The sequence below is a fragment of the Chelonoidis abingdonii genome, chromosome 5, assembly GCF_003597395.2.
Source record: "Chelonoidis abingdonii isolate Lonesome George chromosome 5, CheloAbing_2.0, whole genome shotgun sequence".
Classification (NCBI taxonomy): Eukaryota; Metazoa; Chordata; order Testudines; family Testudinidae; genus Chelonoidis; species Chelonoidis abingdonii.
The window spans coordinates 11,583,160-11,611,006 of NC_133773.1; the positions used below are offsets into that span (position 1 = coordinate 11,583,160).

At 41.4% G+C, this 27,847-nt stretch overlaps 1 protein-coding gene across 3 annotated transcripts in view; it reads left to right on the top strand.

Moving 5' to 3' along the window:
• The window catches only part of G3BP2 (G3BP stress granule assembly factor 2), a 50,923-nt gene that overhangs the window by 18,896 nt on the left and 4,180 nt on the right, over positions 1-27,847 (top strand). For 2 of the 3 annotated variants that reach the window (XM_032762328.2, XM_075066066.1), the window contains exons 3-9: positions 5,261-5,342; positions 11,933-12,106; positions 14,189-14,279; positions 16,410-16,512; positions 18,022-18,202; positions 19,176-19,274; positions 24,302-24,404. In XM_032762328.2, coding sequence (XP_032618219.1) covers positions 5,261-5,342; positions 11,933-12,106; positions 14,189-14,279; positions 16,410-16,512; positions 18,022-18,202; positions 19,176-19,274; positions 24,302-24,404 — 833 coding nt within the window. The remainder of the gene's footprint in view (positions 1-5,260; positions 5,343-11,932; positions 12,107-14,188; positions 14,280-16,409; positions 16,513-18,021; positions 18,203-19,175; positions 19,275-24,301; positions 24,405-27,847) is intronic. The other variant, XM_032762329.2, reaches the window with a different exon arrangement.

The window sequence follows — 27,847 nt, forward strand, 5'->3', positions numbered from 1 at the left end:
TTTTTTAGCTATAGGCACTGGGAATACCCTCCCAGCCTAAGTATTCAAGTACAAATTAAAATCCTTTCAGCAAAATACACAATTTGAACTCCTTCCAGCCAAATGCACAATTAAAACTCCTTCCAGCCAAATGCACATTTGCAAATAAAGAAAACAAACATAAGCCTAACTCGCTTTATCTATCTAGTACTCTACTATTTGAATCTATAAGAACCTGTATCAGGGAGATTGGAGAGAAACCTGGTTGCACGTCTGGTCCCTCTGAGCCCCCAGAGTGAACAACAACCAAAAACTAACAGCACACACAGAAACTTCCCTCCCTCAAGATTTGAAAGTATCCTGTCCCTGATTGGTTCCTCTGGTCAGGTGACAGCCAGGCTTACTGAACTTGTTAACCCTTTACAGTCAAAGAGATATAAACAGCCCTATAAACTGAGTTGATTGCCGAGACTGTTTGCATGTTGGTGAAAAGTCTGGTGCTTTAGGGGGAGATCAGTGGTGGGTAATTGTCAAATCTTGTCACAGAAACTCAGTGTATGTTGCTTCTGTGAAAAGCAGCTCTCCAGGTTATCCTGTATGATAGTACATGTTAACAGGCAGCAGGAACTGTTGACACTGAGGATTCTGTATCAAGGAAGGACCCTTAACAAATAACTGTACAGATGTGGTCTCCTCACCTCAAAAAAGATATTCTAGCACTAGAAAAGGTTCAGAAAAGGGCAACTAAAATGATTAGGGGTTTGGAGAGGGTCCCATATGAGGAAAAATTAAGGAGGCTAGGCCTCTTCAGCTTGGAAAAGAGGAGACTAAGGGGGGATATGATAGAGGTATATAAAATCATGAGTGATATGGAGAAAATGGATAAGGAAAAGTTATTTTATTATTCCCATAATACAAGAACTAGGGGGTCATCAAATGAAATTAATAGGTAGCAGGTTTAAAACAAATAAAAGGAAGTTCGTCTTCGCACAGCGCACAATCAGCTTGTGACACTCCCTACCTGAGGAGGTTGTGAAGGCTGGGACTATAACAATGTTTAAAAGGGAACTGGATAAATTTATGGTGGCTCAGTCCATAAATGGCTATTAGCCAGGAAGGGTAAAGAATGGTGTCCCTAGCCTCTGTTCATCAGAGGATGTAGATGGATGGCAGGAGAGAGATCACTTGATCATTGCCTGTTAGCTTCACTTCCTCTGGGGCACCTGGCATTGGCCACTGTCAGTAGACAGATACTGGGCTGGATGGACCTTTGGTCTGACCTGGTACAGCCGTTCTTATGTTAACCAGAGTGTAAAGCATAATTACTTATAAGCCTCCTTGTATATTTTTTTTAATGACCTTCTAGTACTGCCAGTGCATGAGGCTTGATGAACTCCTGGGAATGCTCCAGGATTTTCAGCAGTTAGTGTTCCTTACAACAGGTGGTATTCTGAGTACAGATTGTATCTTTGAGCACTTGGTGAAAATGGTGTACTGTCTTGCCTCAGCTGTTGCTCTGCTCTGGCACAGTTCTGCAGGGCAACAGAACCACTTTAAGATATTGTGGAGATCTCTAACCACAAGCTGACCCAGTTTTCTTACCTTGGGACACTGGATGTGGCCTCTTGTGGAGGACGCTAGCATCTGTCAGAGTTCCCCTTGAAGCATAGGCGCCAACTTTCTCTAGTGCTCGTGGGTGCCCGTGCCCCCCCACCCCTTTCCACCCCATCCTACGCCGGCCCTGCCCGCATTCCAACCCCATCCCCAAAGTCCCTGCCCCTATTGGATCCCTACCCCCAATCCCCGGCCCTGCCTCTTCCCCCAGCGTGGCATTCCCTCTCCTCCCCCCTCCATCCCTGCCCCGCGAATCAGCTGTTTGGTGGTGCAAGCGGTGGGAGGGAGGGGGGAGAAGCAGGATGCGGTGGCATGCTCGCAGAGGAGGCAGAGCTGAGCTGGAGCAACGAGGCGGGGCCACAGGGAGCTGCTGGTGGGGGCTGAGCACGCACCAATTTTTTTCTGTGGGTGCTTCAGCCCCAGAGCGCGCACGGAGTCGGTGCCTATGTCTTGAAGCACTTTTTGTGTGCTCTCTGTGCTGGTTGCCTGATCTATAGCTGAACTATTACATCTATAGAGACTGTGGTTTTAAGGGCTTGAAGTGTTTGACATCCATCTGAAGGAATCGTAACAGTTCCACAGTGACTAGAGAGGAGTTGGATAATTAGCATTTACAATTCCCTCCCGCCCCCATAAAAGTTTCAGGGCAGCCTCAGAGATCCTTGTCAGCAGGCATCCTCAAAAACTCAGGCAGTAGTCCAGCTTCTTCAGGATCTAGGAGTGCTACTCCAGATACCTTTGTTGGTTATGTGGTTTGAATGGGAGTTCCATCCTAGATGAACCTCTATGGCTTTGCTGGTGTTACAGCTTCTGTGATCTGTTATGGATGGAAATTGTAGATTTGTGTAGGTGGGAGCTAAACATTTATTCCCCTGATGGAGCTTTAACTTCTAGTTGGAAGCCGGATCTTGGTCGATAGCTCTGAATGATGAGCAGATCTGCCCCTTAGTGGGCTCTTTACTCAGCATGTTCAAGGACTGCAAGGCCAAGATCTGGGGGAATTTCATAGTTCCACATGAACAAGAAATGTACATCTCCCATGACTTCTCCTGGTGTGGAGGTTGAGCAACTTGCTCATGGAGGGTTGTAATTTAGATCTGTGTGGGAAGTTTTGCGTGATTTGCTCATCTCTGTAGTTACCCTTGGAATTGGGAGTTAGGCATGATGAGGTGCTCTAATCTGCTGTACAGGTGCTTATGCGTCCATTGCATGTCCTTTGTTCATCTTCAGGTACTTAAGAATGTTATTGTCTTAATTTCAAATTTAGAATAGCTCATTTCTCACTCCTGAAAACAATTTACTAGAGTGTTCTGAGGCTTCTAAAGTATGTAGTTTTAGAGCATATTTATTAAGGTACAGCCCTTGGACTGGCCTGCAGTTGCTTCAGAAGGTCAAATCTTAAGAATTAACGCATTTTTTTTGTGAGATTTATACTGGAGGCACTATTTTCAGGAGTGACAATCCAGCATAATTATTTTCAGAAAAGCAGGTTTTCTCTTGAACCTCAGATATGCATGAATAGTGTCTTATCAGAGTATTTGGTATATGCCAGTGTTCCTGAAAATACTCTTATCAAAAATAGTTGCTAACTCACACACATATAATAGAAGAATAACATAAAGTGGTAGTGGGGGAAAGTGCTAGCCTAGTGGAGCAGCAGTGTAGCAACTCATAGGTAAGATGTGTTTCTCTCAATACTTAATGCAAAGATTCAGTCAGTTTTGCATGGTGAATGACACTGTCTCTCTTGTCCAAATCCATATAAAATAATGTGATAGATTTACTAGAAAGTACTCAAGAAAATTCTGCTTTCAGTTAGTTTGCAACATTAAAAATGCTCCTTTAGAGCTGACACTTCTGAGTCTCATCTTTCTGACCCCTCTAGGTTAAAATCTGATGTCTGTAGGAAAGCAGAAATTTGTACAGTGTGTGGGTTAGGGTGTCTCTGGGGAGCATATTTCTTACTGGTGAACAAAAATTCTAATAACTTGTTAAAAGTGAAAACTAATGTGCAGCAGTAACTGCTGGGTGGATAAAATGTTCCAATGTTTGAAAGACTAATTGAAATTAACTTTGTAAATTCTGTCATGCACTAAACTGACTCAATCCAACTAGCAGTAGAAGAAAGTTAGTGTTTTGAAAAGTGTGTGGAGAGTATCTAACATTCAGTTCCATAACTTTTCATATGTAGATTACTATTTTGTTTTGTTTAAAAATGTATATAAGGGGATTGAAATTCAGTTGCTTTATCCCTTTCAGTGACTACATTGCTATCCAGTGGTGTTCCATTAATATATCTTATTGCAAATACACTATTGTGAAATACGTACCACTGGAAAACACGCATTGGCTAATGTAGACTCAGTTTTTCACTCGTCTAGTTAGCAATGTAACTTCCAAAATTAATACTGTTAAAAGTATGCATTTGGAGTAAATCTGTGCTTACTAATTGCTGAAACTGAAAGATCATAAATCGGTGAAGTTTAAAATGATTAAGATGATACACATCTGTACAAAATTGTAGAAGAAATATATATTGCATGTGATAAATTATGTGGTCATGGAATTAAAGACTACTGGAATGTATATGCAGAAGGGAGTAGAATTAAGATTGTACAAACAACCTTAATCTGGAATTTTGACTTGAGTGGTTTTTGTTTAATTTGTAGAAAAATTAAGCAGTTCTGTACAATTAGGGTGAGTGAAACAGAGCCAAACATTACATTAAGTCCTGTTATGGTTGTGCAGTACATCAATAACTGAAAGATTAACTTCTCCAGTTTTCTGTATTCCAGTGACCCAAATGAATATAAAATTAAGTTCCATCTTGGGATGGAAATAGTTCTTGTATTTCAGTTATAACTAGGGAAGAACAAGATGATTGAACTAAAACTGGTCTAACATTTATCTCCCTTGAATGGATACTCGGATTTGTTTTTTGGTCAGTTGACTTCTATTCCCCTGCCATGATTTTCGGTTTGATCTCAGCCTACATCTGTTTTAGCTTCTTGCAATAGTGGCTCCTTTAAATCTTATGTTATCATGGGTTTCTGAATTTTGCAATGCATTTCTGGTCATTGATGCTGGGGAAGCCAAAGGGCAAAATTGCAAACAAATGTTTCCATTTAGATTTAACTTGGCCAGCTTGTTTGTATAGACTGAAGCAATGAAAGAGTAGCTCTTCCTGCAGGGCAGCTTTGAAGGAGAATACCTATTTATAGAATGCTGATAAGGATCTAATAAGGATAGAAAAGATGTTATTAGCATAGCCTGAAATCTTAATTGGACCCTCTGTAACACAATCAGTGAGAAGCACTAACTTGGGCACATTTCAGGCTCAAATGATGATAGGACTTAAACACAATTATAAAAAACAGCAAAGTATGGTCGGGCTCATTAGAAACACAGTAGTCATTGTAAATAAGATGGAGGATGTAGAAAGTAGGTCTTGTTCTTCCAATACTCAGGAGTTATAGAAGCAGCTGAATGCACAAATGGAAGCATTTCCGCAGAAACTAATTTAAAAAAAACAAACCAAAAATATGCCTAACACGTCTACATTGGACTTAAACACATGGTTTGAAATTGGTTTATTTTACTGTCAGACTTTGAAATTGGTTTATTTTACTGTCAGAAGCCTAAACTTGAAGCTTCCATCTTTTTGCAGGTTTTATGGCAGGAATTCCTCTTATGTCCATGGTGGACTGGATGCCAGTGGGAAGCCCCAGGAAGCCGTGTATGGCCAAGCTGTACGTATCTAAATCAATTGCATAGTCTTCATTTTAAGACTAACTGTGATACTAATGTCTTAACCAATTAGTTTTGTTTTTTCTTGTATTATACTTGTCCAATAAGCAAGCTATTATGAATCAGTTACCACCTCTCTCATGTACTGTATAATGGCACAAGCTTACATGCATACTTGTCTGAGTTGTTTTGGCTAGCTGTTGTTATCACTCTATTTACTGTATGCATTTTGTGACATGGCTGTTTCCACTGTAGATAGATAGGTGAACCGTCTTCATCTTTCATGCAGCTATGTTGATGTGGGAGGTTAGGGGTCCACAAAATTCCCTACCTGGAAAACTGGCTTGTTTAACACCTTCCAGGAAGCTTTGGGGATGTATAGACTGATATTCAGTGACCTTGACTGATGGATAAAAGAGCTATTTGACACACTCCCAAATGGCCTTGCTTGGAGCTCTTATTCTGTCAGATTTGGGAGCTCTGAATCAGATTCCATTCCCAATCCCTCTAGTAGTGTCTGCTATAATCTGTTTTTGTGAGAAGAGGGTTTGAAGTGCCTAATTTCTCCTGCCTCATCCAAGTAAGGAACCTCTCATTTGGTGGCTGGACAGATCCCACACCATGAAGAGGTTCCCTGTTCATCTCTCTGTTCATCAAAGATGCTAACCTGCACACAAGAGTTTCTGATTCATGATTCATCCATTCAGGGAGTGCTGTCCTCTTTCAGAGAAGCTCCACGTCAACATCTTGGCACTCAGGGCCATTGGGCTGGCTTGAGTCTCCTCCCCGCCAGATACGATCAAGTCAGACAAGGTGGCCTTTTTAAATCAAGTTGGGACCCCAGAGTGTTCATTCCAAAAGGAATCACATGTTTTCTTTCCTGGGCAGAGAGAGAGAGAGCTGAGTTCTTTCAAAGCCCTACATCTATGTGATCTCCCAAATAGACTGGTTCCACTGGAAACTCCTGTCTTGGGGAACGGTTCACCACTACCCTCTGCAGGAGCCCTTCATCAGAGTACTTTCCTGATCCCCATCTCTCTTGATGGACTTCTTCATAACAAGTGGCAGAGCCCCAGTTCCCAGATATTGTACCCGATGCCTGGGTACAGGGTACTTTTTCTGTATCATTGATGGGGGAGATCGTTTATGCTTACCCTCTTTGCCGCTGGTGTGGTAGGTTCTGCAGAAAGTCGAAAGGATTTTATGCTTTCAGACTTCCTTATTCCCAGGGTGGCAAAGATGCACTCAGTTGTAGACCACCTCTGTTCTCCAATGATTTCGGCCAGTGATTACCCAGGAAAGTGTATTCCAGGGTTTTTTCTGCCCTTCCCTCCCCTCTCCCCCAAACTCCCTCCTTTCACAACTAGCCATCTCTGACCTGACCTTCTCTATTTCCACAAAGGATAATTTTCTGTGCTTGTAGGAGGGTGGCTTCTCTTTACCTTTTGCCTGCAGATTGCCATCTCTGCAAAGAACACCACTATTTCCTGCATACTGGCTTTTTCCAAGATAGGTTTGAGGGTGCTTTAGCACTTTTGATGTTCGGGCACCCATTCTTAGGCTTCCCCACTGTCTTCTACCAGAGTCCTTAAAATAAGGCAGTGCTTTTTACTAGGGCTGTCAAAATATTTTTTTTCATCTCGCAATTAATTTTTTTTAAAAGTTGCAGTTAATTGCACTATTAATAATAGAATACCATTAATTTAAACATGGGGGTGGGAGAAGTGCTGGGGGAGTGCTGCCTCTTTAAACAAAGCACTCAGGAGCCTGGATGCTTTTTCAGCCAGCAGCAGGTGCTGTGTGCTGCACTCACTCCTCAGATAGCAGCAGTGTCTCTCCCCTTGTCTCCCAGCTCAGTAGTGACCGGGTACCAGGTTGAGGTAGGGAGACACCCCAACGTCAGCCCTCTCTGCCCCTATTCTGTGCAGCAGACAGGAGGCAAGCTCCTGGTCTGGAGCAGCTTGGCTAGGGGTGACTCCATGGCGGGGGAGAAGAGGGAGGGGCAGCGGTGGAGCAGGCAGCGCGAGAAGGGGCACTTCTGCCATGAGGGTGCGCAGCAGTGCCCCCCGAGCGTGGTGCCTCCTGGGTGTGATTTAATGCTCGTTTAATTCAAAACAAATTAACTTTTTAAATCACGTGTTAACTGCAATTGATAGTTCTAATTATTTTTTATTACAAAGATTTGCATTGTGTATTTATTACTATTTTACAAAGTGTATTTTGTGTAATTGAAATCAATATATTTGAAAATGTAGAAGAACATTCAAAATATTTATATACTAAATTTAAGTTGGTATTCTGTTTAACAGTGTGATTAAAACTGATTAGTCATGACTAATTATTTTCATCTAGATAATTTGTTTTGCATTAATCTCTTGAATTCACTACTTTTTACCCCTTGTCTAAACTGCATGCAAACAGTCCTGTCATGGAAAGTGGCTGCTGTTTAGCCTAGGAAGTTGGGACTTGCATAGTGGTGTAATCTCTTCCTATTTCATGTCTCAAGAAGAAATGTGCCCAAGTTTTCTTCCCAAGATGGTCTGATTTTTTTTTTTTCATTTCTAGCCAGGATATTTGACTCTAACATCTGTCCCAAGGTCAGAGTAGAAGTAGGTGGCATTCCTTGGACAGTTGTTCAGTACTTGATCTATTTATTCACAAGCAAAGGTCCTTGTGCTTTTTCAGAGCCTTGCAAAGGGGAGGAGTTGTCACAATAACTCTTCCCTGCTGAATCAGGCCCTGCATCTGGCATTGCTCCTCTGCAGAATTCTCCTGCCCATAGAACCTTCATGATTCCTTTGAGCGGTGATCACATGCTAGGCAAAGAACCACAAGCCCTCTGTGGACAAGCTCTGGTGGGCTGCTTTCTGGTGCTCAGATCGTACCTTCCTGAGGCCCTACTGGAAGGATTTGATTGCATCAAAAAGGGTCTTGAAAGGGTCTTTCTGCAGCAGTTTTTAGTGCTATTGCCTTGTGAAGGAGGCCAGTGTACTCCACAGTGCTCTGAACAGCCTTCCCTGCGCCTTCACCTCTCCGTTTATTAGCCAGTCTTAGCTTCTCCCTAGTTTCTCCTTGCCTTCCTGGTCATTGCTAGTCAGATCCTTTCGTCCATACAGAAGGTGGCTATGCATCACCAGAGTCCTGTCTCCACTACGTCCTTCACCATTTATATCACTGGTGGAGCAGCTACAGTGATGAGCTACAACTCTTAAACTTGTCATTGTAAATGAGGCCAGGACTTATGGACTGTCTTAAACTATTTAGCTTTGTATGCATTGGTGCTTAAATTAACACCACTGCAGTTGCACCTGTTGACTACAGGTACAGAATGTGCTCATCGGATCCTTCATACTTAATCAGTTATCAGTGATTGTCTTAAAATGCTGTAGGTATCCTGTGAGTTTCAGGTACAGTGGTGAGTTTTGCATGCGGTGATAATGAGAATTTGTTAAACCAGTCAGTAACTGGATATTTATATGTAGCTTCATGCTGCAGCAAAGTGGCCGTGCATACCTCAATCTGCCTGATCTCCCGCTCTCTAGGTTTAACCGTTTCGGACAGTGCAGAATTTCTCCTCTGAATAGAATTATTGCATAGTTTGGTACATCATTGTTTCTGTTCTGCTTTGTGAAGCATTCATGAATTGCTACTGGTGGCAGAGAGATTACTGTTGTGTTCTAGTCTGGCTGGTAAGAATTTCCAGAAGTAAGGCATAGGCTTGCTGGCTCTGGGCCTCACTTAGCCAGGTGCCATGCATAGAGTAGCTTTTACTGGCAATGTATACCTGCTTTCATTGTCAGTGTCATGGTATATTTCCCCAGTCTGAACCTTAGAGTCCAAAAAAAATGGGGTACCAGCATGAATTCCTCTAAGCTTAATTACCAGCTTAGATCTGATAAGCTGCCACCAATCAGGACTTGGAGTGCCTGATAAACTCTGGTCTCCCCAAAACCTTCCCTGGGGCCCCCAAGACCCAACCCCTGCGATCTTAATACAAGGAAAGTAACTCTTTCCTCACTAGTGGCTCTCCTAGCTTCCCTCCCTGGTTACCTGGAAGATCAGCTGGATTTCAAACTCTTTGAACTTAAAACCAGGGAGAATGTCCTTCCCCCCCCCCGCCTTCCCCTCAGCCCATAGGCAATACAGATTACTCCTCGTGAATCCTAAAACACAGAGGATAATTCACCTTTCCTCCCCCGTCCTCTCTCTCTTCACCAAGTCCCTGGTGAGTACAGACTCAATACCTCAGCCTAACCAGAGAAAAAATTAATCAGGTCTTTTAAAAGAAAACTTTTAATAAAAAAGAAAGAAATATAAGAAATCTCTGTAAATTCAAGATGGTAATATTACAGGGTCTTTCAGCTTATAGAAACTGGGGAAAAAGCCTCCTCTAGCAGAAATACAATTTAAAATACTTCCAGCCAAATACACATTAAAACTCTATCAGTCAGATACACATTTGCAAATAAAGAAAACCAATTAAAAAGACTAAACCGCCTTTCTACTTGCACTTACTACTTGAATAGAAAATTAGAGCCTGTAGTACGTCCGGTCACTCTCAAATCCCAGAGAGAACACAGACAAAGAAGAGAACACACAAACAAAGACTTCCCTCCACCGAGATTTGAAAGTATCTTGTCTCCTGATTGGTCCTCTGGTCAGGTGTTGCAGGTCACTGTTTGTTAACCCTTTACAGGTGAAACACATTAACCCTTAGCTATCTGTTTATGACAGTCAGTAATACTTGCAATGTAAAGTTTGGAGGATGAAGGCAGTGCCAAACCCTCTGTTATCTTCCATACTACAGGGTGATTGAAATCCTTTAAGAATGGCCAAGTGGACTGGGATTAAGGTAAAGTGTAAATATTAGATGTCTTGACTCCATTGGCTGTCATTGGAGATGGTTGATACTTAATGTTACAGGGTTCAAAATTGTTAGCAAAGAAGGCAGGGAGAGGTTCAAGAGCTCAGTTAAGTGCACAGTTTCTGGTCCGTAAAGGAAGCTTGCTGTCCTGGGGCAAAGTTTCTCCTTAGAATTACTATCTCCATGTAATATCCTTCATCACAGGCAGTGTCTAACTCGGCCACATTGGGCAGTCATGTTGTACAGAATGGCTTTTAGGGTAAGCTCTAAGGACAGGCACAACAGAGGTGAGGTGCTGTCCTGGTGTTTCTAAAAATGTGTGCATATATGCCATCATTGAAAGGAAAATGAGATTGAGGGACTGAGAATTAACCCAGCTTTGTGAGACGGAAACAAAGGAATGGCAGAGAGATCAAACAAGCAAGCTATTGACATCCACATATAATGCTAAACCTGGATGCTATGAAAGCGCTATCAAAATTATATGTAGGCACATTGGTCCCATACTTCATGTCTTTAATACAGCTGTGGGGATGGTTTCCACTGTTGGACCATATTAAGAGGGGGTAGCCTAATATTGCTAATAATTCAAAGTCAGGCTGTTCTTTGCTATTGGATGTGTAATTATGGAAGTGGAGTAGGTATCTTAAAAATTACACTGACAATTAATTCTTCTTTGCAACTGGTCTTTGTAAATCTGTTATAATATTAACTGTAGCAAGTTGTGTTGCTGTTTTGCTTTCCTAAAGGGATATTTATTGCATTAAGTAAGCTTGTGACTTCTTATATAGTTATAGTTAAAACATAGAGTTCTGGGAGGGGAACTGGTGTTTTGCTGGAAGTATTCAGCAACGTGCCAAATGTCTGCAGTCCAGACATGCACCATTATGCAGGATTTTGACATCAACCATGTTTGACTGACATTAGAACTATAAATATTACGTACAAAATGTCTGTATAGGTATCTGCTGGCCAAAAAGATAATGCAAGTTTGATTCACGTGTTTCTGTACACTTCTGGAATGTCTTGTCAGGTTCTAGATTTTCCCATTGGCTTTGTGGCTATGCTATTTTGGTTTATTAAACATTTAAGTAAAACTTGAGAAAATAAGCTTCCCCCCACCCCACCCCTTTGTTCCTGCCTTCCTGTGGGAACATGTCTGTTGACTTGACACTCCCAACTCTGAGTGCTGTTGTGAGCCCAGGTAGAGTGTGGTCACTTTCTTTTTCTGTCCAGTACTTTCACAGTCCTAGGTAGGAGAACTATGTAATTACAAAGTAGGCACCATATAGTACACTGGGCTCTTGGATAGAATGTATGGGATTCAGATACTTCTGTGATGGGACTTGTACAAATACCTTGGAAGAGTCATGGCGTGTCTTTTTTTTTTTTTTCTTTTTTCTTTTTTTTCTTCAAACAAATATTCCTTTTGACTCACTGGCTGGCCTTGGAAAGTGAAAATCTTGTCTACTGCCTTCAGCAACTTTGCTGGAAAATTAGGTAAAAATGAGCTTTACCAGAGCTTTTTCATTCACAGCTAACTCTGCTGGAGAACCTGAGTAGTAATCTGTTTCAGCCAATAGCGTTTAGTAAGTTCCCTTATCTCCTTTTGAGTTGGAAGGGAGTGGTTAGCTCAGGGTCATATAATTAATATAACTAGTCTTATGAGCTCTGTTTAAACTCTAGTTGCACTTAATTTTAAAGTTAGATCTTTATTTTTATTTCCAGGAGATTCATAAGAAGGTGATGTCCCTACAGTTCAGTGAATGTCACACTAAGATTCGTCATGTTGACGCACATGCAACCTTGAGTGATGGTGTAGTTGTGCAGGTTATGGGGGAACTGTCTAACAATGGGCAACCAATGAGGAAGTTTATGCAAACTTTTGTTCTGGCTCCAGAAGTAAGTATGTACTGGAATGTGATTGCTTTGAACTTGATGAAGGCTGAGACCCTGAGGTTTTTCACCTTCCTCTGCAGCCTGCGGCAAAGTTCACTTGCAGTTTTAAACTAGCGTAAATGGTGGATTCTCTGTAACTTGAAGTCTATCAGTCATATTTTGGTGACTTCAGTAATTCAGCCAGAGGTTAGGGGTCTATTACAGGAGTGGGTGGGTGGGTTCTGTGGCCTGCAGTGTGTAGGAGGTCAGTAGATGATCACGATGGTCCCTTCTGACCTTAAAGTCTATGAGTCTATGAACACGATGGTCCCTTCTGGCCTTAAAGTCTTTGAATCTGAGAGAGAAACCTGGCCTGTAGGTAGGGTCTGGCCCATTAGATTGTAAGTAGTACTTCATAAGGCCTTGACTTCTGTAGACTTAGCCCACAGACCATAATTCAATGTAATTTGTCCCTTTCACAAAAGGAGTTTGACACCCTTGACTTAATCTTATTCCACTCATTGTGTTCCTGTCATGTTTGGGTAATACAAAGTCACTGGAGACAAACACAAGTACTTGGTTTAAGTAACACAGGTCATGGCTTAGATGATCCTTATATAAAGGAATGCAGTACGAAAAGGAATAATTTCCTATTCCCGATGCTTGTATTCCTTTTTATTAGAAACCTTTATTACATTCTTTGAACTCTGGTGCTGTGTAAAACTTACCTGTTTTGAGTAGCTCCTTTAACTTGTACATTTTTTTCTAAGTAGAAGTAGGAATAAATGCCTTCATTTTAAAATAGCAAAAGGTCAAATAGCTTTTTTGGAGAGAAGCAGGGGTGAAAGTAGAAATAGGGACTTACCGATATGGGGCTGGGCTGGAGCCAGCTCTGGCCACCGGAAGGGGCGGGGCCTTGGGTGGAAGGGGTGGGGATGGGGGGGTCAGAGTCAGCCCTGGCCCGCCTTGCACTGGTAAGTACCCTCCCCTGATGGGGTAGCAGTGGCAGCTCGGGGCTCCAGCAGCAGTTTAAAGGGTCCGGGGCTTGGCCGGTGCTACATCCCCGGCCCTTTAAACCGCTGCCGGAGCCCCCAGCTGCCACTGCTACTCCAGGGCTCCTGCAGCAGGGCTTGGGGGCTATTTAAAGGGCCGAGGGCTCCCCTGCCTCTACTGTCCTGAGCCCTTTAAATAGCTGCTGGAGCCTGCTGGAGACCTGGGGTAGCAGTGGCAGCCGGGGGCTCCAGCAGCGGTCTAAAGGGCCAGGGCTGTAGAGGCAGCAGGAGCCCCAGACCCTTTAAATAGTCCCTGGAGCCCCGCTGCTACTTCAGGGCTCTGGGGACTATTTAAAGGGCCCAGGACCCCCCTGCTTCTATTGCCCTGGCCTATTAAATAGCCCTCAGTGCCCTGAGGTAGCGGCGGCGGGGCTCTGGCGGCTATTTAAAGGACCCAGGGCAGTAGAGGCAGCGGGAGCCCCAGCCCTTTAAATAACCCCTGAAGCCCTGCTGTTGCTATCCCAGGGCTCCAGCAGTGGGGCTCTGGCAGCAATTTAAAGGGCTTGGGACTCCAGCCACTGCTGGGAGCCCTAGGCCCTTTAAATTGCCACCTGGGGAAGCCGGGCCGTTCTGGTAAGGCGCATTGGCTCTTGCTGGTACACCACACCGGCGTGTGCCAACTTACTTTCACCTCTGGAAAGAAGTCTCTCAAATGAGTATCCATGAAATAAATGAATTTTTATATTCAGTAATTAAAGCATAAAGTTACTGTCAGTATAAACACTCAGGATTTATCTTAATTCTTGAAGTTTTTTGACTGATTCTTTGATCGCAGCTATTGGATTTGGTTATTTGTGTACTTAAAAAAGAGAAAAAAATAGCTACATACAAACCTGCATTAATGAGATGGGTAGACACCAGAGATTATTTTAAAAAGTACTGAACTTTATGTAATGTTATTGGCGCTTGTATTATGGGAGTGACCGCACTAGAAATGTGGATCTGAAGTAAGGAATGATGTAACAAAGCTTACAGTTCTAGTCAGTCAGCAGTAAAGACCACTTATCCATCTGTTCAAGTAACTTACAAATGTGTACGCTTTTCCCTTCCATAGGGATCTGTTCCAAATAAGTTCTATGTGCATAATGATATATTCCGCTATGAAGATGAAGTATTTGGAGACTCTGAGGCTGAACTTGATGAAGGTGAGAACTTAATTTCGGTAGGCCTTGGGTTCATTTGTACTTCTCCATTTTCCTTGGCAAATAACCTCTTGAGTTTCACGTCTCTAAACAAATAAGTACTTTCTCATATGCGCTTCTGTATATTGTACAGAATTTTTGTTAGAGTTGGAGTCTTAAGGTTATAATTTTGCTCCTGTGATATGCAGAATGTCTTTTGTAGTACCCAGTAGAGATATGGTTTGCGTATTGATGGTTGCACTCTTACATCTGGGAGAAGCTTAATTAAGAATGGAAATAAAATGAGCAACAGTGAACTTGGAAATTAAAGTATCACTTCAACTTTGGAAGTTTAGCTATACTGTTTGTCAAAAGGCATATCAGTGAAGCAAGTCAGAGTGTAATTGCACATTTTACTCAGCACTGTGACCTTAGCCCTGAAGCTGAATCAGATGTTTTAGTGCTAGGGGACAGTCCTCCACTCCTTGTTTAAATATTCAGCCTTCCACAAAGTATGAATCCTCTGATAATATCCAGCAGGGATTTGCAGGGGTGGTTTCCTGAATGAGCACCTCTGCTCACTTACCAGTTTAATGGGCAATTAAGAGTAGGCTTGCCATGTGTCCAGAGTACATGCTAACCTCAATGCTCTGACCATTGGAGCCACTCACTTTCTCTTTTGTGGATCCAGATATTTCATGCCTGTCTATAGACATAGTTGTACCCCTTGAGCACTGTCAGCTCTTTCCAACTGTTAAAGGTCAGATCAGAGCTCCCTGTCTCATCATTGGCCAAATTTTTAATCACTTTAAACAAGTGATCAACTAATGGGTATATTTAGTGTTAAATATGTAGCTTTATTTCACTCCCAGTAGCTGGTTGAGATACAGCATTTCTTGTCTCATTTTTTTCTGCTAATTGCTTTGGTTCTGTGACATATTGGAGAAGTCTAGGTTCAGCTTGTGTGCCTCTTGCTTTGGCAAGATTTCCACTCCATACAAACCTACCTTGTGCTTCATCTGCACACATGGTGGACATTATTTAGGGAGATTCACAGCCTGTGTAGCCTTTACTCATGTCTAGAAAGACAGCTGGCTCTCTCCCTCTCTTTCTGAGGAGCTTTAGAAGGCAACTTGAACCGGACTAGAGAGTGTAAATATATCAATCCTTCGACTCTTCTTGGCTGCCAGGTCTTGGGTCAAGTTGTCTTAGTGGCCAGAGACATCCAAGAAACCCAGCAAGTCTGGAGATCTGTTGGGTGTGAAGCCATCTGCTTCCTCTCTTGTCTTGAGAAAGGTGTTGAAAAAGCTTATTGCCCCCTTCCTTCTGCAGTCTTGGTGGCAAAATATTACCTAGTAGGGCCAGTGAAATCCAAATACCTAGGGCTTGCCTGAATATAACGGTGAAGTTTTTAAATGAGATTTTAATCTGATTTTTTTGAGCTAAATTGCTGTAAAAGGGGACATAGATCTTTTTTTATTTAAAGCAGACTTGTTTTCATTTAGGTTTAAGTCAGTTAAGGACAGGTTTAAGCTCAGCTGAAATAAGTCACTCTTAAACAAAATAAAAATGTGCACACAGGGCTTTGCACCAATCTAAGTAAACTGGAAATCAATGCAAGTTTGTGTGCAGACACACCCTAATGGTTCATGCTACTTACAAAATGTTCCCAAAGGCTAAGATGGTTTGGAAAGTCCATCTCAGCCACTCATTCTTTTTTTTAAGTTAGAAGTTAAGTTTGTTTTCTTAGTCCTGTTACTTGCAGGTAAATTGTTTAATTTCCCCTTTTTATCAGCCACATATAAAGGTGTTGATTGTAAAACAAAGCAAGCAGCCTGATACTGGAGCACCTATAGTCTCCTCTTTGTGGAAATGTAAAGGTGAAAAGCATCCTTGGAGAGCTCAAGTGTCCTGCCCTTTTCTGAGTTAAATGTCTTGCTTACAGTGGTGAAGCACGACTTTTAGTTGTCTCTTATTACACATCCTGGTTTTGTGTTCGTGTCCTTTGTTTTGTGCCATGAAACTGATTTTCACCAAGGAAGTGACATCGACTTCTTGAATCTGTACTCTCTCCAGCGAGCAGAATTGAACGTGCTCTAAAAATTGCTTGACATTTCCTTGAACGCTGATCACAAGTCTTGTTTGGTCTGTCAGAATCGGAAGAAGAGGTTGAAGAGGAGCAGGAAGAAAGGCAGCCATCCCCTGAGCAAGTGCAAGAGAATACAAGCAGTACATACTATGAAAGCCACCCTGTAACGTAAGAAGTCCATGCTAAACAGTAGAAAACAGTTGCTTTGACTGCGTAGTCCTGAATACAGTTAATTCCCTAAAATATTTGTTTAACCAAACTAATGCACATATGGTCCTAATATGCCAGAACTGTGTGTGCTGAACTTTGTTTAGATGAAATAGATGTGTTTGTGGGATATTGTAACTCATTATTTTTAATCTCATCTGTAAGTGTGAAGTGACAAATGTGAACATAAATAGAGAGTAAAGTGTCAACACATACTGATTTGGAATTTAAACTATTCCCTTAGTTGTAATCCACCCATTTATTAATAAATACCTAATATATTACAGTAGCACCTACAGGCCCCCGCTGAGATCAGGGCCCCATTGTACAGATATGCAGTAAGTGTGTACTTTGCCTAATCATTTTAAAATCTAAATAAGACAGACGAAAGGTGAAAGAAGAGACACATTATTCCTGCTTGACACATGAGGCAGGCAGGCACAAGGATTGAGCACAAGATTTTCAGAAGAGCATTTCTCCCATTTAGGCACCAAAATATCTGGTCAGTTTCTCAGAGGAGTTCAGGTGCTGGATGCTGTGCTCTTTTGAAAATCTCCCCCAAGTGTGTCATTGGGGGCTGGGCATTTATGAAAACGCCTTCATTTAGTTGCCTAAATGGCAGGAATCTCTCTTTTGGAAATCTGGCTGTAAGTGACTGGCCCAAGGTTATATAAGGAAGGAAACATGGCACTGTTGAGAATTGAACTTGTATCTTAGTCCTAGTCCAGTGCCTTACCCACAAGATTATTAAATGTTTCTTTAGACTAAATTAGGCCCTTAGAAACATTTGCAAAGGTGGCACTGCCTTCACGCTGGGTTGCACAGGTGCAACTGGCTGGAATTTAGCAAACAATCCCGTTCATGTCCAAGAAGCAAACTGTTCACTCTCTCAGCTGTTGGCTCTTACAGAGCTAAAGGGAGTGAAAAACAGTCAACATATTTGAGGACTTCTCTTACACTGAGCACACCCAGAGCAGAAAAATAAGGTGCTGTTTTTTCTCTAGAATAGAATTATGCTTAAGACTTTCATTTTGTAACTAGCTTTGTTCAACACACTCTTAAATGAGATGGGAACTATAAATATCCATGTGTACAGTCAACGCAGGCAGTATTCAGAGCCCAAGTTTGCTGGTTCTCCTCTTGTCAGAAATGCTGCTTGCCATTTCTAAGTGGTAGATGTCCAGCTTTTCAAGACCATTCCTGGAAGGTGATGCATGCATAATGTAGACTTGGTAATATTCACATTATAGCTAATGGTAAAATTCACCTTGACTTTAATAGAACCACAATGTGGCTTTGTGTGCAAATAAAGGTAGGGGCAAAAATAGTCTCTGCCTATCCTGTAAATGCACAGGATGCATGATAGGAAGCTGAAAGCCTATTTGGGGGAAAAAATCAGCATTGCACGTTAGCAAAACTTCATCATAAGAGCCTTGTACTTTATGTTGAACAAAATGCCTCTAATTCTAGTAATGGAATGGAGGAGCCTTTGGAAGAATCATCTCATGAGCCTGAGCCAGAGTTGGAATCTGAAACAAAAGCAGAGGAGCTGAAATCTGAAGTAGAAGAAAAGAATCTTGAAGAGCTAGAAGAAAAATCTCCATCCCCACCTCCTGTAGAACTTGTTTCTCTACCACAAGAACCACCAAAGGTTAGTTCAAGTTTAACTTCATACACATGAATGAAGATGATAATCCAAAACACTGACTATTCAGCGTTATGCTGAATGTGAACCGCTTTCTCAAGTGCCAGATTGATAGATTTTTTTCAGTGTCCTGCTCTCTGAACTCTACAACACTAAAACAAGTTCACTTGTCAAAAAGATTTTTAAAAGATTAATGTGAACTGCTGTACAAATGATCTGTTTAAATGTAGTGCTCTGCCTATGAAGTGTGCGCGTGGGTGGTTATGAGCTTAAACCCTTTTAAATGTAGTGTTAGATGTAAAACATCTAAATGAATTTAACTGGGAGTCGCTGCCCTTCTTTAAAATGAAAGGAGTTACCTTTTCACCTGCAGGATGACTAGCAGTGTAGCTGTAAAAATGAATCTGAGGGTTTTAGCTGTCTCCCTCTAGGTGGGATGCAGTATTTCCAAAAACCATGCGCCGTCTGGTATGGTTAGACCCACTTAGTTTGAAAGGATATGGGAGATGGAAACAGAAATGGGGTAGAGGTCACTTACCTCAGCACGGGTCTTCAGTACTGTCGGTCCTGGTCTCTTTTTTCCTATTTAGCTTTAACTTGTGACTTCCACTTCTTTCTTTCTTTCCTCCAGAAGACAAATTTAGGATCAAAAACGTACCCTGTAGCCATTACGGTTTTGTCTATCAACTGTTGTCTTTTGGAAAGCGGTGGTTTGGGGGCATTCAGAGAACTGGGGTTCAGTTAGCTAGTGTACCTGAGTACAAGTTCTTGCTCTGCATTGGAGAGATCGGACAGTTACAACTGCAAACCCTTCAATATCTGTCTTACTGGCATTGTTTGTTTATATTTGCAATCCTGGTACAATGATTACTGACAGCTTAGATCTGAACCAAATATGTATGTTCAGCCGACTAGCTTCCCTCTGGGAATGTCAGTGGTTTGCCATGATTAGTAGCCTAGGTTTGTTGCATTTCTGCAGGCTTTCTCTTGGGCTTCAGTGACCAGTAAAAACCTGCCTCCTAGTGGTACTGTTTCTTCCTCTGGAATTCCACCCCATGTTAAAGCACCAGTCTCACAGGTAATCCATCTGTGAACTCCTTGGATTGTCTCGTTACCTCTGCAACTACTTTAGTCTTTAAACTAACAGATCAAATTGTAATGACGTAAATTGCACAAGTTCTGTCTTAAATGTTAATGCACTTACCTTAATGTTGCAATTAAAAGGCACATACACTTAACAGGTGAGAGTTCTGGGTGATGGTGAGAGATTTAAGTCTGTTCACGTATAATCAAGAAATGACCCTTCTAAATTTTCTGACATTCTATTTGTTTATAAGGTTAAATGTAACAGTAATTTTATTGTAGTATGTACAGTAGGGGTCATTCATTGCCAGAACTACCAATCCACTTACCCTGCCATTGGGAAATGAAATTGTTCCTTTTGAGAAAGGAACAGAGCATCTCCTAGTGAGAGAGAGAGAGAGAGAAATATTAAAATTCCCAATTCTGTGTTTATATGAATTAACTGTACTGCTATGGAACCCTGTACCAACTTATGACTGTGAGAGGTGGGAGGGTTCACCTTTGCTTGCCAGCACAGTGGGCTCTTCCAATTCCTAGACTTTTTCTGGCAGAATAGTAGTATACGTTATTCAAGTACCAAAGACAAGAGGAAATAGCTAGTCAGTGGGAAATTCCTAGAGAGTTTCATTTCCTCGAGAATTTCTTGTCCTCCACATATCCAAAAACTGACTTAAAATAAAGGAGGCAATTTTGAAAATGTTAATGTTCTATAGTAACCTAATGAGTTACCCAAGGACACTTATGGTAGCTCATTTCTAAACTGTAATGGGCCACAATTTTCAGTAGGACAATTCAGAAACCATTGTCACAGCTGTTCCTACCACCAGTTTTCTCTCATTTTACTGCCTCGCAGAGGAAACTGGCTAGGATCACCCTTCTGCTAGCTGCCCCTGGAATACTTTTTGTGATGCTGCCTTGTCCGTGACAGGGTTGTCATGGAAATTGGACTCCTGCTCTGTAATGACTAGGCAAACCTGGTTAGTTTTTAAAGTGCCTCACGCTGAGGGGAGAATAAGCAATCAAGACAACCACTCTTGTTTGCACAGAACAGTGAGCTTGTTCCTGTACAGAACCAAAGACTGCTTCCTTGTGCCATTTCAATTTAGAGAGCACTCCGGGCACTTATTTTATCTGAGCACTTTGATGTATCATTTACATATGTCAACAAAAGCCAGACTATCAAGTATAGTTTCATTGTCCCCTTCCGTCTTTCACTGTATTGCCATATACAGTTTGCCAATGGCAGAGAAAAGGCATGTCATGTTTCGTTTCCTTTCAGTGGGATTCTGTATTCAAGTAAGTCTGCTCAGACATTTTCAGATAGGACCAAAGCAGGTTTTTACAGACAGTCTTAACTCCCATTATCTCTTTTGGGAAGTAGATAGATAAATCTCTCTCCAGCCTCCCTTTATGTGACACCTTAAAATCAGCACTTGGAGGGTTGGTGGGAAAGACAGTTACTTTATTCTAGGAGTCATTTTCAAGCATTAGCATTTCCTTTTCCCTATCTTGTCAGACTGTCAACATCACAATTACTCTTGTGTTTATGCAAACATAACCCCCCATTTGAATTGTTCTTAGACATTTTTTAAACAAGTCCCACAAAATAATGAGTGTGTGGGGAAACTCTAGGATTCTCCTCTGCCAACTCTTAACTTTCAAATAAAGTACCTATTATGACTCCATATCTCTTTAAAGAGGTGGCAATTAGTAAGTACCATTTTAGATTTAGATTAATTACTTTTGTGGCCATGAGTTACTATGGGCCTGGTCATATTCAGCCTGTAGTACCCAGGGACTGACTTGTGCTTTTCTTCCTTCTTTGTGTTCAGAGATGAATGCTGAATATCTGTCTAGGGAATAACATAGGCCATGTCTTCACTGCTAAGAGAAGATGTGGGTTTTGGGTTTTTTTGTTTTTTGTTTTCACCTCCAGGTAACTAATGCAGATGAGCCATCCCAAGGTAAAAACTACCCCGAAGGCATGGCACTATACCCTGTCTGTGGTTGTCTATGCCTAGTTTGCTTTGCAGTGAAACTGAACTGCCAAACCTTCGTTGTGTTTTTAACCATGGGATAGCTCACATGCATTAAAGTGGAAAAACATATCTCTTCTGAGCAGTGAAGACAAGACCTTAAATGTAGTCTTGCCTTCCATTTGAGTTGAAGCTGTGATTATCTACTAAGGAAAGGGATTAAATAGTCACTAATTTGTATTGAATTTTAAAATTCTGAGAGTTCAAACTAGTGCTGCTTTTGGTGACTGACAATGTTGTTGCCTTCATGTCTCCAGAAGCAAGTCTTAAAAGCTTTTCAAACTGGAATATGACTTTTTCCTCTTGAGGACATATATACCAGGATATGTGGATGAGATTTTTCCAAGTATTCTAAGGATGCAGAGTTAGTATCTTTCTAGACAGATGAATAAATCTGAAAAATTAGCTAATTCTTCTGGGTCTAGGGATTATTGGTTGTCTGGCTCAGTGGATATCTTAAAACCACAAGGCCACAGCGGGAATCTTCGATCAATGTTAGAAGTCTAGGCCTCCGTGTGACTTAATTTTTCCTGTCTATTGGTGAGAATCAAAGTGAGTTATTTCACAGAAGTCAGTGCGGAGACAATGCTGTAGCAAGCTGAGGTTCTTCTTATCTGTATCCCATCTAATTATCTTCCTTTTGCAGTAAGTGTGGCAGGCATCTCATGGTCTGGGAAAAACCTTAAACTTCAAGGGATAGAAGTCTTCCAAAGCAGATCCATTCAGTTTTCCATATATATGGTCCAATTTGAGTAATGTGTCTTTGACACATGAAATGTTAGAATTTGAGGGCAAATAAGTCTTGTGGGCTTGCTTCTTGTGCTCTTTTTGCCTCTGGGTTTCAAGCAAGATGACAATCACGATAGCAGAAGATAGTCCTGTTTAGTCCTCATTTCTCCTCTTGTGGATTCCCGGAGAATTGAGGCATTTCATCTTCTATAGAGTCAATGCCCAAAGGCTCAAACAACTGCAGACTTATAAATATGCTGCATGGGCATTACCAGAAACAAATTATTTGCTAATCGTTTTACAGTTCCAAGGGGAGAAGGATGTATCCCCTCTCTCTTAAGCATGCTGTAGAAATATTATTCTGTGGCTTCCAGTGTAGTTCATGCACTTTGCAGGAAACAAGGCTCTTGAGGAGATTGGTGGATGGAATAAGCACTTCTCAGTGCCAAGGGCAGTACTATCCCCTCTCACAGTTTGGTAGGATGCTAGTTTACAGGAGCACATGTGCTCTCCAATGTTACCCTGCAAGCTTGGACTCTTTAATTTTGCGGTGTGTACAAAATTGAGGCGGTCTGTATATCTTGTGCTGGAGAAGGCCGATAGTTTGGTATTGCTGGTCTACTTATCATAAACCACGCACTGGTGTCTAGTAAGGCTTGCCCTCTGTTTCTTTGGACAGAGACACTCTACTTGTTGTTTTTTAAGTAGGCATCTGAGGTGAATGATTGAGCAGATACCCCCAACCCCCAAGAATTAAATCAAGTAAGTTTGAAGGCAGGGTAGCTTGCTGTTCAGGGAAGAAAAATCTGTAATTGTCTTTCTAGCTCCCATGTAGTTCTATGAGCTGCTTTTAGTTGTATAACTTTTTACGCATTAAAACTTTAGGAAAATAAAATATCACAATGGTGCTATTGTGGCCCAAGAGGTGCTGCTGCAGAAGTAGATGCCAGTGCTACACTCAGACAAGCTTTTATTTATCTTTTTTCTAATTCTCATAATTTAATATTGGAGAGGAAGTGCCTGGTAGGGTGCCACTTCAGTGGTAGGAAGGGTGAGAGGTTAGTCTTCAGTGTAATATTTGGGCACTTAATAGATAATCTTTCCCAGAAAATCTTCTCTGAGCACAAATATTGGGGTTAAGTCACCTGGTGTCAGTAGTTTGTTTACAAAGGAAAAGCGGTGGGAACTCTCCTTAATGTCACTTGCTTTTGAACTGCTGAATCCATATGAGCATGCAATGGTGCCTATGAGCAGTCCTTCAGTGAAACACCCCTTTTGGATTTTAGTTCTGCAAGCTCATCTCCGAGACCCTGATGACAGGAATGTGGGCTTTGTGGTGGTAGCATTTGTTTGGCTACTACAGGTGAACTGAATGCTTGTGGATGATAGCAGCAATTTCGATAATACACACAGTAAATTTTCAGTCACCTAACTTTCTTGTTCTGTAGCTTCCTACCCCTTTTTGAAGGCAGTTTTTGTATGCAGATGCTGGTGATCATTTGTATGTGTTTAAAGGTGTGAGCTTTTTGACTAGTGGGACAGTTTTTGTGTGTGCTCCCATGTGCACAGGCTTGGCATAGAGAAAGAAAAGGAAGATGTCTAACTTGTGCACCGTAGGACTCTTTTTATCTAAGGTATTTTCTCTTAGATCTCCTTATTGGAGAATACTGTATTTAGAGATTTGTAAACTTGCTTTCTTTTTCTCTTATGATGTGGCTGTTACCTGTAGTTGATGTGTATTCTGGAAGAAGAATCCTCCAGGCACACACTAACTGTAATTCTGTTTCTTCCATACATATTAATAATCTAGGGCTAGTCTGTGCAGTCCAAGCGTGGCACAGGAAATGCTGCAGAAATTCTGTTTTTTAGCTGGATTTCTGCATATTTCTTTGTACCAGTTTTGAGCTCCTGCTGATATGTAAAATTATGGAGCTACTTGGGTCTCAGTTCTGTGCCTGGTCAATTGAAGGTAATTCCCTCTAGCCGTGCCCTTGGGCAAAATAAGATTAGAAAGAGAGCTCTTAGTCCTGATTCTGAGAGGTTTGTGTTCTCTACCTGCTGGCAGAGAAAGGCAAGCCCTGCAGTCCTGGATTGGTACAGAGGAACTTGTAGAAAATTTTCACAGGAAGAGTGTTTTGGGAATACATGGATCTGTATCTTCCAGAATTGTTGCTATGCATGCTAGTGTTCTGTAGGCTGCTTTTATTTCAGCTTTTCTTTGGTATCCGGTGTTTAACAGTGTGTTCTCTTGTTTCAGCCAAGAGTTGAAACTAAACCTGAAGCTCAGTCTCAACCACCCCGTGTGCGTGAACAGCGTCCAAGAGAGCGACCAGGTTTTCCACCAAGGGGACCGAGACCAGGTAAACTTTTCTTTATCATAGTTCAGTGTGTGACGGTAAGAAGCTATGTACCTGTTGTCTTTGGATTCAAAAGGATAACTTCCTATGATTGGTTGGTATAGGATTTCCTGTACCAGACCTTTGATCCATCCTGTTTGATGTTCTGCTTCTAGTGTTGGCTTCTACCTGGCCTTTAGGAAAGTGAAAATCCTTTATTCTCTGCAACTAAGGGTGGAGGAATGAACCCTTTCCTGAGCCCTGTTTTGTGATGAGTTGCTCTGAAGCATGAGAATCATCCCTCTAACTGCAAATGTTCCATTTATCTAATCCTTTTTTAACATTCCTGAGTTATTTGCTTGTATCATGCATCAAGGAACTTCCTCAGATTGCTTAATGCTGTTTAAAACCTCTGTTCTCTTGAGACAAATGCTGATGGCTTCTGAATTTTGAATGTCTAACTCATGTTGAACAGACCGAATGGGAGCACTTAAATGCCTTCCATTATCTCTTACAATGTGCTTCTCCTTTCTGAACAAAATCTTTGATCATGGATCATGTCATGTGCCAAATGCCATGCCATTTAGTCTATTGTAGTTTTTCTCAGGGCATAGTATTGTCTGAGATGGTGTTACTTCTCAAATACAGCGCAGTTTTTGCTGCCTCATTTACACCTGTCAGTTTATAACATAAGCAGTCCTGTTAATGCATCCCATTCAACTCTTGATGAGCACTGTTCGTATACCCCATTTGAGCTGTGCACAACATCTAAATCTGTTCATGGGGATGCACCTCAAAAGTTGTGTACAGCTTGACCTAGTGTTAGTTAACTTGCAATTGTGAATGGTGCAGTAGTATACAACGGGGTGAGTGACTCTGTAGGATTTCACCTCTGGATGTTAACATTCAAGTTCTGGCAAAGATCAAGAGAAATGATTTGACCTGTTAAGAGAAGCTCTCTGCACCTTGAAACAGCAGATTTCTGATCAAAGGCCTGGAATTAAACATTATACAAGGGAACTTTAATGTTGGGTGGAGTTCTAAAACTTTTAAGTGTAAGCATAGAGCAGACAACGGTTCTCAAAAGTGGTTTAAATGAGTGCAATTGAAATTTAGTGGAAGCAAGCCTTCCTGAAACAGATCTATATTTGCATTTACACAGTTGTTGTGCAACTGCACCAGATGAATTTATGTACCAAACTTTCTAATCTACACTGGGGTTAGAAGTACTTCCTTATTCCCTTGCTTCCAACAGCACTGAAACTAAATCTGTTTAAGATGGCTAGAAAGTATTCAGATTTCCTTTCTTAAAGACTTGATCTGTACCAAGGGCTGAAAAATTAAAATTTCATAGAGGTTTTAAATCTAGGCAAAACAGAGTTGTTAAGTTGGGGATATTGGCTATCCCATGACTTAGCTGCAACTAAATCTTAGTATGGGTCTTGTTTATATCTGGCTTGAAGTTCTGACTTCTCATCTTGCTGTTTGAGTAATTGTAAAAGTTGGATTTTGGGGAATTAAACGTCTCAGGATACTGGGATAGATGAAAGTTACCATCTGTCACTACTTTGCATTCAGCCCAAGCTTGACACTGGCTGGTAGTTGCTATAGCATAACTGATTGCTATGGCATGTTAATTATTTTGGATATATGCCATTAGCTGGTCTCAAGTTCTAGTAGACATTGATTGGGAAATGTATTGACAGTCTGTCGAGAGACTAGAGAGTTAAAAAGCACGGCAAATACTTATCCTAGCTACAGATGGCTAGACATAGGGGTTGAAATGCAACAGTACAGAAGTTTGTTCTGTCAGCTGCCTATCTGAAGAAAAATAAGAGATCAAAATGCAGGGGGATTGATCCAGTGCATTTAAAACTCAGTTAAGATACCTAATACATAACCACTGTTTAGGAGCTATAGGAACTATCCTATGCTGTTTAACTTTTGCTGCCAGAGCTAACAAACACAAATTCCACATACTAATGGCAGTTGGTACAATCAGAAAGTAAAAGCAGTGTTACCTGCAAGCTGCAATAAAAACGTGAACTAATGCAAATTGGAAAGGCTATTGTATGTAATAGGGAAAATGAACTTGAACAACCTTACAAGGAGAGTGGCAAGAACAGAGAGTGCTAACAGCTGAGAAGTTGCTTAAATACAAAGTAAAGTTTGTCCTCTGAACTCCCCTTGTATACAAAATGATCAGTAATGAAAAATCCTACAACAAGCCCGCAAGGTTTTGTAAATCAAATCACGGAGGGGAAATTTTTCAAGACAAACAGCATATATTGTTGAAGAATGGAAAGGGATGATGATCTTGGTATTGTCATATCAGAAGATGCAGAGCCAGACAATGAACTAGTAATATGATACAGGCTAAGATTTTATATCTCCCGTTAGTTAAACCTTATATTGCATTCATGGAGATAATAAAAAATGCATCCAGATCGTTACAGTACAATGGGAAAAACTCAATAGCTCAGTAACATCAGTGAGCTTTCCTATGGGGGGGGTGGGTTATGTCTGTTTAATGCAGTCTGACAGCCATAGATGAATATATATTCTAGCTGGGCTGAAGTGGAGTAGCTGGCAGTCTTGCCACCACTAGAGTAGATGATAAAACATTTAACTTTCAAAGCTGTGCTCCTCCTTTGAACAGTCATGTTGAAAGAGGAGGGCTGGAAGAAATGGTTGAATATATACAGTAAATGCTAGTTTTTCAGTTATTTTGAAAGGTTACTAGAAATGTCTTAAATGGCTAACTTTTTAAATTGGGTAAGATGGTAACTTTGAGACTCTGGAAAATAATAGACAATAACCTATCATGAACGTTAAGCTTTCCTCATTCTTAAGAAACTCCCATGGGTGTTCAGAGTGGGCTGTTTAATATCTTTTTCTGTGTACTGTTTCCAGTTTGGGGGCAGGAGTGAACAGGTAACTTACATTTCCAAAGGTACAATGAGATGGACATTCATCTTAAAAAATGGTGGTGAACAGTGTTGACCCCTGCTCTGAGTGTTACAAAGATAGAGTAGTTGCAGTCATGAAGTGTGCTTGTTTTTTAACAGGTTTTATTTTGATGATGTATGACACCAGTTGGATCTCAGCTCCCAGTGGATAGATGTTGCAGTTTTGGTGGTATGGACAAAGGAAGTAACTGATGGTCATGTTAGCAGAGGCTCCCACTGAGGAGGTAGATAGTCTTACTTTTCTGATACTTGGAGTTGTTCCCTCCAGGTCAGGATTGAGATTCACTGACGTGGAAGCTTGTATGGCTGCTGCCAGTGCAGGGAAGTCTTCAGAGAAGTCTCTGCAGCTGGCAGGTCAGCACTGTCCATGAAGATTAAAAGCACATGAGAAAACTTAAGTATAATCAGTGGAAGTGTTTCTCTTGAAAAGCACATAGCTGAGTGATATGGCTTGTATGTGAAGAAAACAAGAAGCTTTTGATATCCCAATTGGGCAGA